This window comes from Lacerta agilis, chromosome 5 (genome assembly GCF_009819535.1).
Source record: "Lacerta agilis isolate rLacAgi1 chromosome 5, rLacAgi1.pri, whole genome shotgun sequence".
NCBI lineage: Eukaryota > Metazoa > Chordata > Lepidosauria > Squamata > Lacertidae > Lacerta > Lacerta agilis.
In genome coordinates this window covers 74,879,374-74,898,200 of record NC_046316.1, presented here as the reverse complement: position 1 = coordinate 74,898,200, position 18,827 = coordinate 74,879,374, and the positions used below count along the sequence as shown (strand labels likewise).

General features: G+C 46.2%; 1 protein-coding gene across 2 annotated transcripts in view; it reads right to left on the bottom strand.

The window, feature by feature from the left end:
* The window catches only part of GMPS (guanine monophosphate synthase), a 46,121-nt gene extending 28,076 nt beyond the window's left edge, over nucleotides 1–18,045 (bottom strand). The window contains exons 1-2 of one of the 2 annotated variants that reach the window (XM_033150490.1): nucleotides 17,970–18,045; nucleotides 4,420–4,601 (exon numbers count right to left, since the gene is read on the bottom strand). In XM_033150490.1, the coding sequence (XP_033006381.1) occupies nucleotides 4,420–4,601; nucleotides 17,970–18,008 (221 nt within the window). In that variant the 5' untranslated portion in view covers nucleotides 18,009–18,045. Of the gene's footprint in view, nucleotides 1–4,419; nucleotides 4,602–15,541; nucleotides 15,794–17,969 lie in introns of those variants that run through there. The other variant, XM_033150491.1, reaches the window with a different exon arrangement.
* Between the last annotated feature and the right edge of the window lie 782 nt (nucleotides 18,046–18,827).

The following is an 18,827-nucleotide window of genomic DNA, read 5'->3' as shown; positions in this document are numbered from 1 at the left end:
AAAGACCCTGATGTTGGGAAAGATGGAGGGCACAAGGAGAAGGGGACGACAGAGGACGAGATGGTTGGACAGTGTTCTCGAAGCTACTAACATGAGTCTGACCAAACTGCGGGAGGCAGTGGGATACAGGAGTGCCTGGCGTGCTCTGGTCCATGGGGTCACGAAGAGTCGGACACAACTAAACAGCTAAACAAGAACAACAACAACAACAAGGTCCAGAAACAGCTCTGAGGTTGTCTGGTAAAGACTTGGGGACCGTTGTTCATGCATGTTTTGGCCCCACGTTCCACACAAAACTTCGCTTAATGATGGATTGCCTTTGATAACACAGCAGCCCTGCTCCTAATCGGAGTGGGCTGCACGAAGCACATGACATCACTTCCCACTTAAATATATACCGTATTTTTGCGTGTATAAGACAATGTCAATGTGTGTGCGTTTGGCTGTTGGGGCCCTGTGGGTGAGTGATTTACGGCAACCCCCCCCCCCCCGGAGAAAAGCTCAACAACTCTGGGCAATCTCCCCCCATTTTCACAATTTTTAGTCCCAAAAAAGAGGGGTTATCTTATACCCGGGGCGTGTTAGACACAGAAAAATACGGTATATCCCACTTAAATACATATATTTCAAAGTTTAAAAATATACAATAAAAATCAAATTAGTTTAAAACCAAAGTTAAAAAATATGTAGCCTACAATAAAAATCACGAACATTGTTAGAAACAGATTTACCGTATTTTTCCGTCTACTTTAAGACACTTGATCCTTTGATTGCACAAATTGGCCCATAGAGCCTTATGGAGGTTCCCTAATTATTTAGGGCACTTCCTGAAGGCTCTAAGCCTATTCCTACCTCCTGAGAGTCTCTATTAAAGAAACATATAGGTTTTAAGGGGCAGGAGAATTGTGGTACATTTCTTCTGGGACAGAAGCCCTTCACATGGGGAGGGGGGTAATTCACGTGAGACTCATCACTACGATTCCTACTCAGCTCAAAGTTTCACACTTAAATAGGTTTCTTGGGATAAGAGTGGGCTACAAATAAGCTGAGCAGACAGGCAACTAATCGATTTGCTTTTAATGTGGGAATTTGTAATAAATCTGCAAGCGCCATTTGGCTCAGACATTTGCTGGATTTCTGAACCAAAGTCCCTGTGCCGTTCACACAAACTGAATGTTCAGACAGACCATTTTTTGTGTCTACTGTCATCCACAAAAATAAGCAGAACTGAAGCTGGGGGTGGGAATAATCTCCAAGTTTTTTCGCTGGAATGCGGAAACAGAGTGTGTGTGTTTTATACAGCTTCAGCTCGAGGAAATCACAAGCTGTTTATTTGACTTTGTAACAAAAATGGAAAAGTAATATTCCCTTTGGAGAATAGGCATACAGAGGGGGCATTTTCTTCTGTGTATCGAGCTTAAGTTGTGAATGTTTCGGTTGTCACAATTCTTCCAAAGGAAAACAGGCATGTTTTAGAGCAGGGATCCCCAAACTAAGGTCCACAGGCCGAATACGGCCCGAGGGACTCAGTTATCCGGCCCGTAGCAATCCCCGCCACCCACTGCCACTGCCCGCTCTTACCGGCGCGGCGTGTCCGCCCACTTCCTGGTCAGCGGCGCACCAGAAATAGCTTGTGCGCATGCGCAAGCATAATTTGCAGTGCGCTTCCAAGTCTGAGGAGGCCCGTGCGTATGCGCACAAGCCATTTCTGAGCCTCCTCAGACCCAGAAGTGCACTGGAAATGACGCTTGCGCATGCACATAAGCTATTTCCGGTGCTTTGCCGACCTGGAAGTGTGCCGGAAATAGCGTGCGCGCATATGGGTGCGCTCCTCCGTGTGATCGGTGGTGAAGGAACCAGCCCGAGGTCTGGTAAGTTTGCCAACCGCTGTTTCAGAGCTAGACACAGGCAATCTATGCATCAGGCAAAGAATAATCTGAACAGGAAATTTAGAGAAGACAGCGTTGTCATGTCATCTTATGCAGGAATAGATTCCTTGCGAACCTTTACTCCTGTTGTGAAGACAGACCATCTAGAAAGGGGCTGGATGTTTCAAACAAGCATGGAAAGGAAGTGGGAGGAAGGAGTATGTGGTTGTTACTCCTGCCACATCCCACTAACCCTGGTTTATAACATCCTAACCCACTTCATGATCACTTCAGGAACTCGTGGACCTGGCTGGATTTCCAGACCTCTCTGGGAAACATTTATGAGGATTACTTTACTGTTGACAGCCTTGTTGAACTATGAAATGGCCGTACATCATCTACCCCAGGCATAGGCAAACTCCGCTGGTCCTGTTAGCTAGGGTTGATGGAAATTGTAGTCCCAAACATCCTGGAGGGCCAGAGTCTGCCTATGCCTGATCTACCCGTTCAACTCCTGCCACTCACTCTGTCGACAGAGGCTCCCTCCTTCCATTTAACAGAAGACAGAGCTCTGGTTTTTGTTTTAAAGCAACCAGCTGCAATAATAGCGTTTAAAGATTGTGCCACAGAACTGGTAGGTTTAGGAAAACCAGTGCACACCTGTTGTCTCTGCTGCTGCTACTGTGTTTTTAACATTCTGATAATTAAAGCTTTTTACAGGGAGGTAAACGGACTTGAAATCTAGGAGGTTTAAGCTGTTACCTTCTGCATTCAATCCTACAAGCGTGTTTGAATTCATTCTCATTGGCAAATCCTAGAGCTGGCTAACCTGCAGGCCTTTATTTGTTGTGGACTCCCAAACCTCCTCAGCTCTAGCCAGCATATTCAATAGTCAGAGATTATGAGAGTTGTAGGCCAGCAACACCCGGAGGACCAAAAGTTAGCCACCACTAGGTTTTCTCTTAGGCACTAAAATAGTATTTTCCTATGGCTGCTGTACCACTCATCTGTTTTTTACCATTAATGCTTGCTTTGACATTGACTGGATGCCATTTCTGCTATGAATCTTGTTAGGCCACAATTGTGGCACTGGAAGTTCTAAGTGAAGATTGCTTCCACCATCCTTGGCCACTGGCTGGGGCTGATGGGAGCTGGAGTCCATCAGCGTCTGTAGGGCCACAGGTGAGCTGCCCCTGGTCTAAGTGTGTGACTGTTCAAATAGCTGCTTGAAAAGCAATTACTTGCTCCTAAACTGAAAGCTCCAGGGGGTGCAATAAGCAAATTGCTTGTTGTCTTTCCCCCTCATCTCTCCATTAAGGAATCCTGATGGATTCCACCTTAATACTACTGGGAAGAAACAGCAGAAAGGTTTCGAGTGAGCGTGTCCTCAGCATGCTGATTACCCAACTTGATCTTTCTGTTCCATTCAACCCTTACTTTCCCACAATCACAGTGTCTCACAGGTCTTCTGATCTGAAATGGGTCAAACCAGGAATCCCACCACTGAACTTGAATCTGACCCAGTATTTGCCATATGTGAGCATGTTAAAGGACATGCCAGGATGGTCTCCTTGATGGGTCCCTTAGCTATTCAAACCCCCTCCCTCTCAAGACTAGAACTCTTTCAGAAGGATTTTGCATGTGTTTTAACATCTGATATATCGAGTGTCAGGTCCAATCTGCATTTGCTTTAAAAAAAAAAAGCAAGCAGGGCAGTATGTTGTATGGTCTGTATCATCTCACAATATTCCTGGCAATTGAATGACTAAATGCCCCCTCTATGAAACACTCCCTAAACATAGGAGAAACATAGGTTATAGTGAAGCTTCTAGAGTAGACTTCTATCCTGTGCAGAGGTACCTCCATTTGCGAACGGGATCCGTTCCGGAGCTCTAGTCGAATCCCAAGGAATTCTCAACCGGAGGTGCCGCTTCTGCGCATGTGCGTGGTGCAGTAGAGCGCTTCTGCGCATGCAGTGAAACCTGGAAAAATACTTCCGGGTTTGCCGCGTACGTATCCCGAAGGCTATGTAACCAGAGGTGAACATAAGTAGAGGTAACGCTGTACAGTGGTGCCCCGCTAGACGAAAATAATTCGTTCTGCGAAAATTTTCGTCTAGCGGGTTTATCGTCTAGCGAAGCGGCAATGACAGCCGCGCTTTCGCTAGACGGAAAAAAAAGACGAACAATTTTCGTCTTGCGAGGCAGCCTTCCGCTAGACGAATGTCTTCATCTAGCGAGTTTTTCGTCTTGCGAGGCATTCGTCTAACAGGGCACCAATGTACTAGTCTTCTGCCTGGCAAGGGGAGCATTCAAACACCCAATCCTCCATCTCCACCCTCTAATGGTATGATAATCCCAGGATAAGAAACCATGTACATTTTCCTCAGTACACCCCTCACTAGATGTTCCAGAGTTGTTATCAGAAAGTTGATTTGACAGTCAAGTTACTCGTTCTAAATAAAAGCACTGTGCAAGTCCCCCTTCTGGCTTCCCAGACGAAGTTCAGAACTGAAAAGGTAAATAAAACACAAAACGTTAACGAATCTTACCGAAATCCCTGTTCTTTGATGGCAAAGGCAGGTGTTTCCAAAGGGAATATCTCCGACTGGACAAACAGTTCTCTGACTCGGCGATCTATGACTTTCCCATACTGCGCTCCAGCATCAAGTATCACTACAGCTCCATCGTAGCGGCAGAGACCATCCTTGAGATCTTCTCCAGCATTCTCCAACTGTGAACATTATTTACACAAACACTTTTATCACTTGGATTATCAGCGCAGAGCAAGAACAGAAAATTAAACTACCTTTTAAATGAGAAGCAGCTAAGTTAATTATTTAAGATACTTGCAAGCTCTTGCATTGGGAAGTCTCTTGGAATAATTAAGAATGCATGGGTTTTTTTAAAAAAAACAACAACAACCCTAGACTGTAGCACTGTATGTAATAAATAGAAAATTTAGGAGAAACATGTTGCATTTGTCAGGTTTAACAGATACTATTTATTAATGAATATAGATGCAATGTTGGTCATTTTGCACCCCTTCCTAGGGCTCGAACACATCCTTCCTTTTTGCCATTGCTTCTGCTAGAAGCAGCATCCAGTAATTGAAGAGGCAACACTTTGATGGGAGAGGGTCGCCCAAGAGGAAGCTTAGAACAGCCACTCAGCTTGGGCAAAAACGTACTACTTTCAGGTGAACAGGATGGGAAGATGTTTAGAAATGAGATGAGACTGCATCCCTAATCAGGCTAAGGATGTGTCACAATAAATTACAAGCACTAGCTGCAGAGACAGATGGGCTAATAAAATGCATATTCTAGCAACCTTTGTGGATGTATCTGCAAGCCTAGCTTACGAGATTCAGGCGGTATAGGATGTGAAATTGCTTATAATCGTTATATATATGTGTAAGTGTGTGTATATGAAATTGTGAGTTTCTAAGCTTGCTCTTGGGTTTTTTATTGTGAAACTGCTTTGAGGTATTTCAAGGGAAGCGACTGATAGACGGATATAAAGAAATGAATTGCACTCAGGAAGGGAATAAATGGGGCTACTTCCACACAAATAGGTCTGCTCATACCATATTACTCTCCTTCACAGTATGAACCAGAATGACCTATGCATTAGGGCTTCAAAACCGGTTTGAGAAGTCCATATTATGATATCAGTTTCATAATTTTTGACCTGAAAATATATCATGAATCATGGTGTGTGTGTGCGTGTGTGTGCTATGCAAAAGATCACAATGATGGGGAAACCGTGAATCCAGCCAATGCTTCTCTCAGTTCCTGAAGCACCTGTTAACTCTTCTGGCTCAGCTGTCCCCTGCTCCATGCAGTGGGCAGCAAATCACAAAAGCAGTCACTGGCAAAAATCAGGATGCGGGGAAAACTGTGAAGCCAGCCAATGCCTCTACATAGCTCCATCCTTCATAGAATCATAGAGTTGGAAGAGACCACAAGGGCCATCCAGGCCAACCCCCTGCCAAGCAGGAAACACCACCAAAGCATTCCTGACAGATGGCTGTCAAGCCTCTGCTTAAAGACCTCCAAAGAAGGAGACTCCACCACACTCCTTGGTAGCAAATTCCACTGCCGAACAGCTCTCACTGTCAGGAAGTTCTTCCTAATGTTTAGGTGGAATCTTCTTTCTTGTAGTTTGAATCCATTGCCCTGTGTCCACTTCTCTGGAGCAGCAAAAAACAACCTTTCACCCTCCTCTATATGACATCCTTTTATATATTTGAACATGGCTATCATATCACCCCTTAACCTTCTCTTCTCCAGGCTAAACATACCCAGCTCCCTAAGCCGTTCCTCATAAGGCATCGTTTCCAGGCCTTTGATCATTTTGGTTGCCCTCCTCTGGACACGTTCCAGCTTGTCAGTATCCTTCTTGAACTGTGGTGCCCAGAACTGGACACAGTATTTCCTTATTTCAGACACTGTGATATATCAGTATAACACGATATTTAGCTGGTGACATATCACTATGTTGAAAACCAGATTTCACGCAGCCCTGACACACGCTTTAGTAATTTTTTTAAAGTTAAGAGTTTGACCGCAACCAGAAGAAAACTCACAGACACAACACTTCCTGTATACTGTGCAACATTAAGCATTTTCTCCTCGGCGCATAGGCTGCCACAATGGAATGCCCAGGCACCGTTCCCACCCCCAATGGGATGATGATGATGATGATGATGATTCATTCCATTTTGATGCCGCTTTATATTTTAAAGAACAAACCTCAAAGCATTTTACAGCACATCAAAACATCAGATAAAACAATCCAGAATGAAAACCATTTCAAGGGAAATATTTCAGATCCTTCTCTAAATGACATTTTGCTTTCCCCAGTCGCCAAACTGGCATTCATGAAATCTCCATTTGGTCGCAACTGGACCTGCAACAGTTGCAAAAAGCGCCTGGCTAATTTTGAACACTGTTTATGGCTCAGGTGTGCATGAACCTAGGCAAGAAAAGATCCCCAAAATCAGGAGCTGGAGCTGGAGAAGGTACTGTTCTGCTGGCCAGGCATAGACACAAGTATTTTTATACTACAACCCAGAGCTTTCATGTTTCCTAAAGACTGCCCAGGCAGCACATCCTTATCCATTTACTTAAACTCACCAGACTTGGGTCCCAGCCTGGTTCCAGCAACCATGGTTCAAGTCCTAATGTCATTGGCATCAGGGAGCCTTGTATGTCATTTGTGAATAAGCAATCATCCTTGGTTTTAGAAATCGAGGCCGCTATGCATCATTCCATGCATGCTCTTAAGGAAGAGGTACGGAATGGGTACCACATTAAAATACTGCAGTCAGTCATGTGTCGCGTGCATCTCACTCTAATCAATTTGATTTTATAAGAGTGCAACTGGATACAAGATTACAGATTTCGACTGGGTGTTAAGGCAATCTTGTAACATGTGTGTGTGTGTTTATGGCTATAACTTTCAAATGCAAAAGTAACAGAGGATTAAATATAGCAATATCCTCAGGGTTTAGAGGTTTGCAGTGTTTATGCACTACATCTGTTTTCAAAACAAAATACAAAAGGCTCTTCTGCCATACAAGCAAAAATGGAACATTGAAGGAGAATACTTTGGACGAAGAAGCTTGTTTTTCTACTTCCGTTTACAAACCACCTTTCCCCTAGTAAAGTAGCACTAATGGTGGCTAACAATATTCCAGAAACTTTTATTTCCTCTCCGTTCTCCCTTCTATTCTCCTCCTTCCCCACTTGCGGTCTCCCTCTTGAACGGGACATGGGTGGTACTATGGTCTAAACCAGGGGTAGGCAACCTAAGGCCCGTGGGCCAGATGTGGCCCATTCGCCTTCTTAGTCCGGCCCACAGACGGTCTGGGAATCAGTGTGTTTTCACATGAGTAGAATGTGTCCTTTTATTTAAAATGCATCTCTGGGTTAATATAGTCTGGCCCACCACATGGTCTGAGGGACGGTGGACCAGCCCACGGCTGAAAAAAGGTTGCTGACCCCTGGTTTGGATGATGAGGAATGTGTTTGCCTAAGGATTTGTAATGAAGGCACCAGGCGAGCCTCCCTGGGGAGAGCATTCCACAAACAGGGAGCCACCGCAGAAAAGGCCCATCATCCATGGAGGGAGAACAAAGGAACAAAACTTTTAAGTCTCATAAAGGCAAACTGCTTTCAGGATGTCAATACCATGGGTTGTATTTGCCATGCACTGGAGTAAGGACAGTTGCCTTTTGCTCAGGCTGATTGAACTGTGAATGGTTAAGTCGTGTCATAATACAGGGGTCGGCAAACTACGGCCCCTGGGCAGGATCAGACCCACCTGGGTCCTAAATCTGGCCCGCGCCACGAAACTGGAACCCGCTGCATAGCTGAGACTCCTGGCGATGGCGACGGGAGGAAGAGGCCAAGCAGCAGCTGCGCCTGGTTTGATTGGCAGAGCCACCGCCGCTCAGCCTCTTCCTCCCGTCACCATCGCCGCCACCACCCTGGGGCTCCTGTGGGCCAGAGAGCAGAGTGGGCGAGCTTGCTCTGCCTACCTGCTTCACGAGAAGCAGCAGCAGTAGTGGTGGTAGTGGCGGCAGCCCCTGGGGAGATAAGCGCAGCGCCGTCTTTCTCTAGGCGGGGAGGAAGCCCGTTTCACGCCACCACCGCCAGCCCTTCGGCAAATGAGGCAGGCGGCAAACCGAGAAGGCGGCTGGGGCAGGGTGTGTGTGTGGAGGAGGACTACTTGTCCCCCTCTCAGTGTGGCATAGCAATTCATGGGAAAAGTCTGCTGACCCCTGTCATAATACCATCATGTGGATTCACTCTTAAGTGAATGCAGAGTACTGTGGTCAGAAGCTGCAATAGTAGGATTCTACATAGCACACAGTTTCGAATACAACTGAAATTAGATAAAGGGGAAATCATTAACGAGCTAAGAACATTTGAACTGAAAAACTTCATTCAGGAAAGAAGGCTGTGGCGGGAGACAAGGGAGGTCAGAATAAAATTACAATAGGCCCTCTTCTTCCCTTTTCAAGATATCAGATTGTGTAGATTAATTCAAATCACAAGCGTCCGCACTGAAATAAATCATCTCATTCATGAGAAGTCTGCAGTTATCTGCGACTGATCAACCAAACAAACCAATTACATGATGAAATATTTTTTTTTAAGTCATCTCATGATTTGCTTTACTGGCAGTTTCCTGTGCGAGTTCTAGAGATCATGAATACCCCCAAACTGAAACAAAGATGAGAACCCAATCTTATACTAGCCTATCCTGCAAAAGGAACCCCTTCTTTGCTCTAATGTCAAAGCGCTCAAAACACCAGGACTGGTTTAACAAAGGTCATTGACATTATTGGTGGGTGGGTGGGTGGTATGCGCATGCAAACTAGCTTCGTAAGTAGCTGGAAAAGGATATAAAGGCATCAAATCAATCTATACGCCTTACCTTGCCCCTGTACTATTCAATTCCCTCCCCAGAGGCACATCTGGTGCCTTCATTGTACAGTTTTCATCATAGGCTGAAGACACACTTCCATTCCCCTGGCTTTTTGACACCTTAAGATATACATATATATTTTAGGACCCAGATTAGTCTTCTGATTCTAGATTGTTTTAACTGGTTTTAATGTTGCATTTTTACATTTCTGTAATCCACCCTAGGTACCTACAGAGAAGAATGAATGGGAATTATCATATTCATCATCATCCAAGATTATTTTGCACTGAAAAATGACCAAGTGATGTTAAAAAAATCTTTTGCTGTGGCAGAGGCAGAAACGAATGCCCAAGTAAAAAGTGCAATTTCTATATAATATCAACCACAGGGCTCTGAAGATCAGCTAAAGATTGATTTGGACCTTCCCACCACAATATTCTCAGAATCAGCATACTCAGGGATAATTAACAATTTGAGGCAAACAGATTCCTAGCATTAAATGAAGTCCGTTTGACATGCTTGACACACACACTCACTCATCTCAATTCAGAGAATTGTTCTGGGTTCACAGGTGCCAATGTTCATACAGATTTCTCCCCCTGCCCTTTTGTTTTTAAGTTGAGAAACTTAGCGGTGAACATGGAAGGTCATCCATACAGGAGCGCTTCTCTGTATCTAATGTGTCTTCCCACAACCCATCTGCCACATTCACTTTTTACAAGGCAAATCCACTGGTTACATCATGTGGAGAATATTCCTTATACTTTCCCTAGTGACAGCTATGTGTTTAACTTATCACGATGACTGTTAGTTGTCAAACCTCTCACCTGGCAAGGCTTGGTCATAACAAACGTCCCCAACGTGGAACTGGCAAGAGGAAGTAATTGGGAAATTGTTTCAAAGATGAACGTGGAAACGGGGGGGGGCTCAGTCAGACAAAATCATAATGTTCAAGTTCCCCAAAAAGAGCAGCAGTACCCACTCACCCACTTATGAGTACATACTCCCAGGCAACTACAGCTGATCAAGGATAATTCAGTTTCCCTAACACAAGGGAGGGGGAAGAGAACAGGCCGTCTTCATCTGCACACATTATACCAGGCTTCCCCAACCTGGTACCCTCCAGATCTCTTGGACTACAGCTCCTGCCAGCCTTAGGCAGCATGGTCAGTGCTCAAGGATGATAGGGCTTGCAGCCATGTCAAACTGGCACCAGAACTGCCACCGAGTTTGTGGTTCGGATGTTATGATAGGGATGAAGAACTGTGACCCTCACGGGTGCTGTTGTGATTCCAGCTCCACAGTCCCAGCCAGCATCACTAATGGTCCCAGATGTTGGAAGTTGTAGTACAACAACATCTGTTAGGTACCAGGCTAGGGGAGGCTATATTATATACCACATGGATAGCCACGTTCCATGGCTACAAAGAAGAAACTGTGGAAGCATCATGGAGAAAGCTGAACTGCTACCAGCAACCATCTAGAAAGACATACCCCCTAGAGAAGTTTTGAAGGAACGGGGACAGTCCCCTAGCATTCTAACTGGATAGCCCTAGTCAGCATCAGTGAACACAGCAGGTTTATAAAAGATGCCATAGAGAACACCTTGCTCGTCGTTCCTCCTGCCAGAAAGCATTTAGAAAACTCCAGTATTAACAGGCATATGCAGCTAACAGCAAACAAGCTTTCTAACATGTTATACACATGCATGTTTTTAAAGGGGAGGGGGCAGGCTGCATTCCTGTACAAAGTGAGTTACACAACCCCCGTTGACTTCAATGGGCTCACAAAACCCTGCACAGAATCAGGCCGAAACGAAAGCAAAAATCGCCAGAAGATTTGTGCAACGAGTAAGGAGTTCAAAGCTTCCTTACGTAGATGAAGAGGCTGGAGATAAATCTACTAATATAACAGGTTCGTAGTCTGTGGAAACTTTCTGACTGAACACTTTCACAGACAGCTCAGGCTGCAAAAGTTTTTTGTGTTGCGACTTGTGTATACACTTTAATAATTGGAAGTGCAAAGAAAAAGTAGCTGAAACTTCTGCGCTGCGTAGTCTGATCACTCTCGCTCTTATTCACACATGCTTATTTCACTCATTCACCCCCCACCTTGCAAAATTAGGTGGGTTACATCAGCTAGGCAGCCACTGTTCTCTACCATACAAAAGGACCCACCAGATCAGAACACTGCAAGTCTATAAAGCTAAGCAAGGCATTTACAAGGAGGCAATGCCAACCTCTGGAACAAATGCTCACTGGGGCAATCTATCAACAACATGCAACACCGTTGTTAAGAGAGTTAGCAAGTCGAGGTTTTCCTACTGGGATCTGGGCAGGATCTGAGAAGCTGCCTCCCCCCCCCCTACATCCTACCATGGTCACTCAGGTGTGTGTGTACAAAGACCTGCTAATACTGCCACATGTCCCTGTGGTGAAGCTTGCTGTGACTCAGGTACAGGTGAAACTCGAAAAATTAGAATATCGTGGAAAGGTTCATTTCTTTCAGTAATTCAACTTAAAAAGGTGAAACTAATATATGAGATAGACTCATGACATGCAAAGCGAGATATGTCAAGCCTTTGTTTGTTATAATTGTGATGATTATGGCATACAGCTGATGAGAACCCCAAATTAACAATTTCAACTTTGGGGTTTTCATCAGCTGTATGCCATAATCATCACAATTATAACAAAGGCTTGACATATTTCGCTTTGCATGTCATGAGTCTATCTCATATATTAAACTCCAGTAGCTAATGAAAACAATTGCTTACATAAATGGACTTTTCCGTGATATTCTAATTTTTCGAGTTTCACCTGTAAGTCCTTTAAGTTTTGGCATCAGTTCTCTGGAATTCTCTTGTCTCAAAACAATGTTCGAAATTAGCCAGGTGCATTTTGCACCTGGCTTTTGACCACTTGCGACCAAGTGAAGATGCCTGGGCACCAGGATGGTGCCCGATATCTCCACCATCTGGAGGTGCATGCCTGGGGATCCTTGGATCTGGAATGTTTTCACACATTAATACCCCATCCTGTAGAATTCTATCCGTTATATTTTATCTGCACAGTCGGAAAATGAATTTCTGGAACCAAAATGCTTTTTCTGTGCAGCCTGAGCAGCAGAAAAAGAAAGAGGTCGGAATAGGCCAATATATATGTGGACTGTCCCTGGATCAAGTTGCTTTTCTTCTTTAAGTTCTCAAAGCTCTTAACCTAGCTCAAGGTTACCATCTGAACTAGCCAGATGTTTAACTGAGAATCAATCACAGTCTGTCCATCAACAACTGTCTTGCCCCAAAACAGCAACTAGACATTACATTTCGGCAACTGTAGCCCCGGTTTAAGGACGCATTTGGCACCTAGCTTATCTCATAGAACAGGGTATCTCATAGAATCATGGAGTTGGAAGGGAACCTAAGGATCATCTAGTCCAGGCATAGGCAACCTTTGGCTCTCCAGATGTTTTGGCCCACAACTCCCATGATCCCTAGCTAACAGGACCAGTGGTCAGGGATGATGGGAATTGTAGTCCAAAACATCTGGAGAGCCGAAGGTTGCCTATGCCTGATCTAGTCCAACCCCCTGCAATACAGGAATATGCTGCTGTCCCTTATGGGATTGAACCGGCAACCTTGGAGGTGTCAGCACCACGCACTAACCAACTGAGCTACGTCTTATTCATCTTAAGTTTCCAATACTACCTCAAAAGTGAAGCAACTTCTAACACTGTGCTGTTTTTTTAATGTGTTTTCTTTTCTCCCATGCTTTCTCAAATCAGTCTTTTTTATTTCTGTTGCTTTTAATGTTTCTTGGTTTTCATAAAATCATAGAACCGTAGAGCTGGAACCAGGTCATTTAGCAATGGGTTTTATATTTCTATTTCTGCACACTGCTTGGGCATTCTCTGGGCACTTTATAAATTATGAAATAAACAATATCTCTTCCATACCATTTAATGCCTTTAATCTGAAACACTTGCTCAGTGGCAGAGCATCTGCTTTGCATGCAGAAGGTCCCAGGTAGGGCTGGGAGAGACTCACGTCTGAAATCCTGCAGACCTAGTGTAGGCAATACTGAACTAGCTGGACCAATGGTCTAATTCAGTGTACACTCCCCTTCCCCAACTTATTTGAAGAGCCAGAAAAGGGAATTCCAAGGAAAATAGATTGTGCCCATTTGATTCAGCCTAGACAGCCCAGGGGTCAGCAAACTTTATCAGCAGGGAGCCGGTCCACTGTCCCTCGGACCTTGTGGGGGGCCGGGCTATATTTTTTTGGGGGGGGCTGAAGAAATTCCTATGCCCCACAAATAACTCAGAGAAGCATTTTAAATAAAAGCACACATTCTACCCACGTAAAAACACGCTGATTCCCGGACTGTCCGCAGGCCGGATTTAGAAGGCGATTGGGCCAGATCCGGCCCCCAGGCCTTAGTTTGCCTACCCATGGCATAGAGTAGACAGATAGGATTTTGGCAATTTCCCCCCACCATCTAGTAGCATATTACCAATCTAGTAGCGTCTCCGCTACTAAATCTAATGTACAAAGTTTTCTCTACTAACAGGAAAAAGGGCCATGGGGTCTGACTCAACAGACATAAACCATTCCAATCCACTTACCATGTTTAACTGCAATTCCTGCTTATTATTTATTAAATGTACACATCGTTAGCATCCTCTGAAATAGCCTAATATTGGAGAGCATCATTCCTCGGTCTGCTTGGTAGAATATCCCTTTTGAATCAAATCTAGCTTTGCCAATCTATACATAACTTTGAAGTTCTGGAAACTCTTATCTGGGAATTAGGGTTGTGTGAGAGACATACTTGTAACATATTTGCTGTATCAAAAAGGGGGGGATGTGTTGCTTTTAAGTTAAGTCTGGGGTGCCATGGGGAACAACCATCAGACAACATAGAAGCAATTTGGTCATACGAGTGAAACTTTCCAAAGCTGAACCCAGGGGGTTGTCTCCACCCCACCCCTGACCCATGCTCAATGGGGAAGGAAGGAGCAATTCCTCCCAGACTTCTTACCGTACCAGTATTAAAACTTCAAAATGAGTATGCTTTCAAACCGTTCCTGTTCTCAAAGTTTCTCAAACGGGTTAGACGCACTTTAAAGACAAGCGTGCACTCAAAAGTAAGAGCGTGTGAGCGAGAGTGTTTGTGTTGTGCAAAGCCTTTGACCATCCCCATAAGCAGAGTTTAAGGGGTGTTACGAGAACTTATAGGCAAGTGTAAAAGCACGAGGATGCAGTAAAAAATAGTTTTGTTTTTTTACCGTGGCCGAGCCCACTCCACTTCTTAAACACTGTTTCGGTCAGGTACAAATGCCCACGCACAAATCCTAATCTACTAAAAGGGGGTTGGGGGGGGTAACTGCCCCATAACAAGCAACTGAGGTTGCTTAGCTTATGGGTGGAAGAGGTCTTTTTGAAAAGAATCAGACTTGTGCAAAAGTTCTTTATCTCTCCTCCCCTCCCCCCAAAATAATAATAATAATCCAGCCCGCTCTGCCAGTGGCATAGGAGCTGATTGCCTTTCTTTGGCCAGTAATAGGGGTGGAGGGGGGACAAGAAGAGAAAGAGAAAGAGAAAGAGAAATGGGGGGCTCCTTCTGCCAGGCAAAGAGGCGGCGGCAGCAGCACCAGAAATCGCCCATGTGGGGCAAGTGGCAGCGGGAATGCGCCTGGAGGGGAAGGGGAGGGACTACCGCGGACTTTGGGGGCCGGGCGCTCGCCGAGCTCCTTCCTTCCCGGGTGCCCGCGCTGGGGGAGGCGGGTGCCAGCCACCCTCCCTTCCTCTTCCTCCCCTCCCCCCCCCCGCGCCTTTTCTCCCCATGTGCCCGGCGTGAAGCTGCCGCTTCTTCCTCCCTCCCGAAAAAGAGGGACGCCGCGCAAATGGAGAGGGAGAGGGGTGTCGTTTCCTGCCGCTGCTCTTAAGAGGCGAAGCTCCGTGGGGGTGTTGTTGTTTTTTTTTTTAATAACGGGTGGGGGGCCACCCTAGGAGGAGGTGGAAGCCGCGGGGAGCCGAGCTCGCCCTTCGCCCCAGATGGCTCCTGCCTCCGGCACGACGCGCCACCGCCACACACAAAGCCCCCCGGAGGAAGCTCGCCCGGCAGGGCCGGGGGAAGGCGGAGCGGCCGCGCTGCCGCTCTCCCTTCCCCGCCTGCCTCGCTCGCTCTTCCCCCTTCGCCTCCCCGTCCCTCCCGCCGCCGGCGCCGCGGCACTGACCTTGGCGTCTCCATTGCACACAGCCATAGAGCCGGCCGGGGTTGGAAACACCGGAGGGCTGGAGGGGCGGCCGAGGGACGAGCTGCTGCGCGCCCGGGTCCGTGTGCGCACAGCCGCCGCCGCCGCCGCCGCAGGGAGAGGGCGCCGGGAAGCAGCGCGCAACGAGGCGGGCTGGAAGGAGGACGAGGCTACCGAGGGGCCGCCGCTCTTGCTGCTGCCGCCGCCGCCGCTGTGCTGCCTCTCCGCGGCTGAGATGAGCTAATCCTGCCCGCCCGCCCGCCCGCCCGCCCGCCCCGCCAGGACGCGCCGCCCGCGAGGAGGAGCCCGGCGCCCCGCGGACCGCCTTCTTCGGCGCCGGGCGGGAGAAGAAGGGCAGGAGCGAGAGCGGCGCGCCGAGGCCGCCCACTGGCGGACGGAGAAGGCGTGGGGAGGGAGGCCGCCGGGGGAAGGAAACGCAATGCTATCCATTTATATAAAGAAGGAGACTCGTCCGTGGGGTGTCCGCGGCTCGAGGAATAAAGGCTAGGATGAAAGCAGGGAAATGCAGGTTTGGGGGGGGGGGTTGCCCCCTTAGAGGGCCGCGATCCTCGGCACGCTTTTTTTACCCGAGGGTAAATGCAGCCGGTTGCAGTTGCGCCCGGCCGGAGGGAAAACGGGGAGAGGGGGATTCCTACCAAAAGTCTGGAGGCACGTAAAGGGTTAAAAAAATATATGTCACGGCGGGATCAGCTTTTGAGAGTCCGCGAAAGCCATGCCACACCAAAAAAAAAAAAATGTCTTTGGGGTTTCTCGATCTTTTTGCAAACCGCTTTGATGGGTTGGGTTGGGTTGGGTGGGGTTTTGATGGTGATAACCATATTTGTACCCCGCCCATCTGATTGGGTTGCACCAGCCACTTTTTAGCAGTCAAGTGGTGTACTGTATAAATGTTATGCGGTAAATAAATAAGATACAGCATTGGCAGGGTTGAGGAAGCCGAGATCATCCAAGTTGTTGCTGGACTTCGACTCCCAGCAGACCCAGTGGTCACAGATGATGGGAATTGTAGTCCCAGTTGCTTAAGGCAACTAACCTCATGGTCTGATTTCCTGCCTCCTTTCCACCATCCTATCAGGGTTTTCCAAAAATTGGGTCTCCAGGTTTTTGGACTACAACTCCCATCATCCCTGACCACTGGTCCTGCTGGCAGCTGAAGACCCAAGTTTGGGCAAGCCTGCCTAGATCAACTATGTTTTGTTCTGAAGGTACCACAAATGGGGCAGGAGTCAGGGTATAATTAGCCAAATAATATTTTAAATCTAGTTGCGGTATATTAGTTTTAAAACCTAAAAATTTGTCCCCATGTCTTGTGATTATCTCATTAGGAACCCGCTTTATCAACTTGAACGTACATTGGCCACAGGCTTAATCCCAGGATGTGTCAGTCAAGTATGTAGTCCTCAAGAAATGTGGAGCAAAAGGGAAGCAGGGTTCTTGAAATCACAACTTCCTAATTTAGTTGTTGCATTTACACGCCACCTTTTTCTCTTTTTTATATATAATTTTTATTAAATTTCCTGTTTCACAATTTAGAGTATTCAATTAAACAACCTTAATGTATCAATGACTTCCCTTCTTCTCTTTCCATGGTTCATTTTGCATAACATAAATCCCTGCATATTTTATATAAAGTAAACCATTCAGTATTCCATTATTACATCCATCAAAACTTATTTACACTGTTGAATTTATCTTAATGCTGCCAACACTTTCAAGCGTACACAATTTCCTCCCATATATTCAATAAACATTTTCCAATCTTCTTTAAACATATGCTGTTCTTGTTCTCTTATTCTATATGTTAGGTCTGTAAGCTGCAGATATTCCATCAGTTTAAGTTGCCATTCTTCTTTAGTTGTGACCTTGCTCATTTTCCATTTTTGGGCTTACAAAACACGGGCCTCAGCAGTGGCATACATAAATAACCTTTTTTGACACCTGGGAATTTCTGTCTGAATTATCCCCAACAAAAAGGACTGGTTTGGGGGGGGTGCTTTTGAACATGTTTTTTTTTCAATTCATTATAAAATATTATAAAATATTTTCCAATACTCTTACCCTTTTACAGGTCCACCACATATGAAAGAAAGTACCCTCAACCCCATTGCATCTCCAGCACTTAACTGATTCAGTCTTATACATCCCCACAACAAACCTGTGAGGTAGTTTAGACTGAGAGTCAGTGACTGGCCCAAGGTGAGCTTCATGGCTGAGTGTGGATTTGAATCCTGGTCTCCCAGCTAATAATCGGTCACTCTAACCACTAAGAAATAAAACTGCCATACTATCCCCTAAATTTGATATCCACTACCATGTGTGTGTGTGTGTGTTGTACCTCTGCTCTGAAACCTCTGCTCCAGGGGCTTGATCCTGGAGTGAAATACAGTACCTTGGATGCTATCCACTTGAAAAAGAAAAAGGAAAACATTTTTGCTGGCACCTAGGCAGGGGTAAACTGCCCCACTCCCACGTTGTTCCCCAAGAGCAGCAGATTGGGCTTTGGGTCTGCAGAGGCAGAAGTAACAAGAGACCTGGAGGTGGCATAATGGACAGTACCACTTCAGGTTGCAGGTGGTGGTGGGTGACTTTCAGGATTGCTGCCATGCGTCAAAGAATAATAACCCCCCCCCCTTTCAAGTACTAAATGAGTACAGCTGGGAACACTCTGATCTAGACCTCCTCTGATGTGCTAGACTTTTGCAAGTGTGTGTGGTTTAAAAAAACAAAAACGCAGGGAGGAAACATTTTAAAGGGACACACACACACACACCCCGCCTGCAGTCTGAAGTGGCACACTCAGCTCTGCCACCGCATCAGAATTCTACCACCTCACAATAGCTCTGTTTCCACCTTTGTTATGTATTCTGAGAGTAGGAGCAGGACCCTGCTGGCTGGCCTGCCTCCCTGGTCTCCACGTGTTCAGGTGAAGGCGACAACAGGCGCTGTTGTTCACAAATAGGCACTTTACGCACCTGGTGCAATAACCCTCTTCATGTGTTATGAAGGGGCGGGCAGCAGCGTTGAGAGTCCTAGCTCTGCCCTTTCATGGACATTTGCGTTACCCTAAATTTCTCAATTTGCAGTGATTGTCTATACATGAGGCTCCTTATGCACTTTAGAAACCTGGAAAATCAATGTTCAGGGAGCCTCCATGAGTGCTGAAGCCCCCCCCCTTTCAGACCAGTCACCCTCCACAAGTTTAGGGCAAGGGCAGAGTTAGCGTGCTTTTCCTTGCTGCCCACCTCTT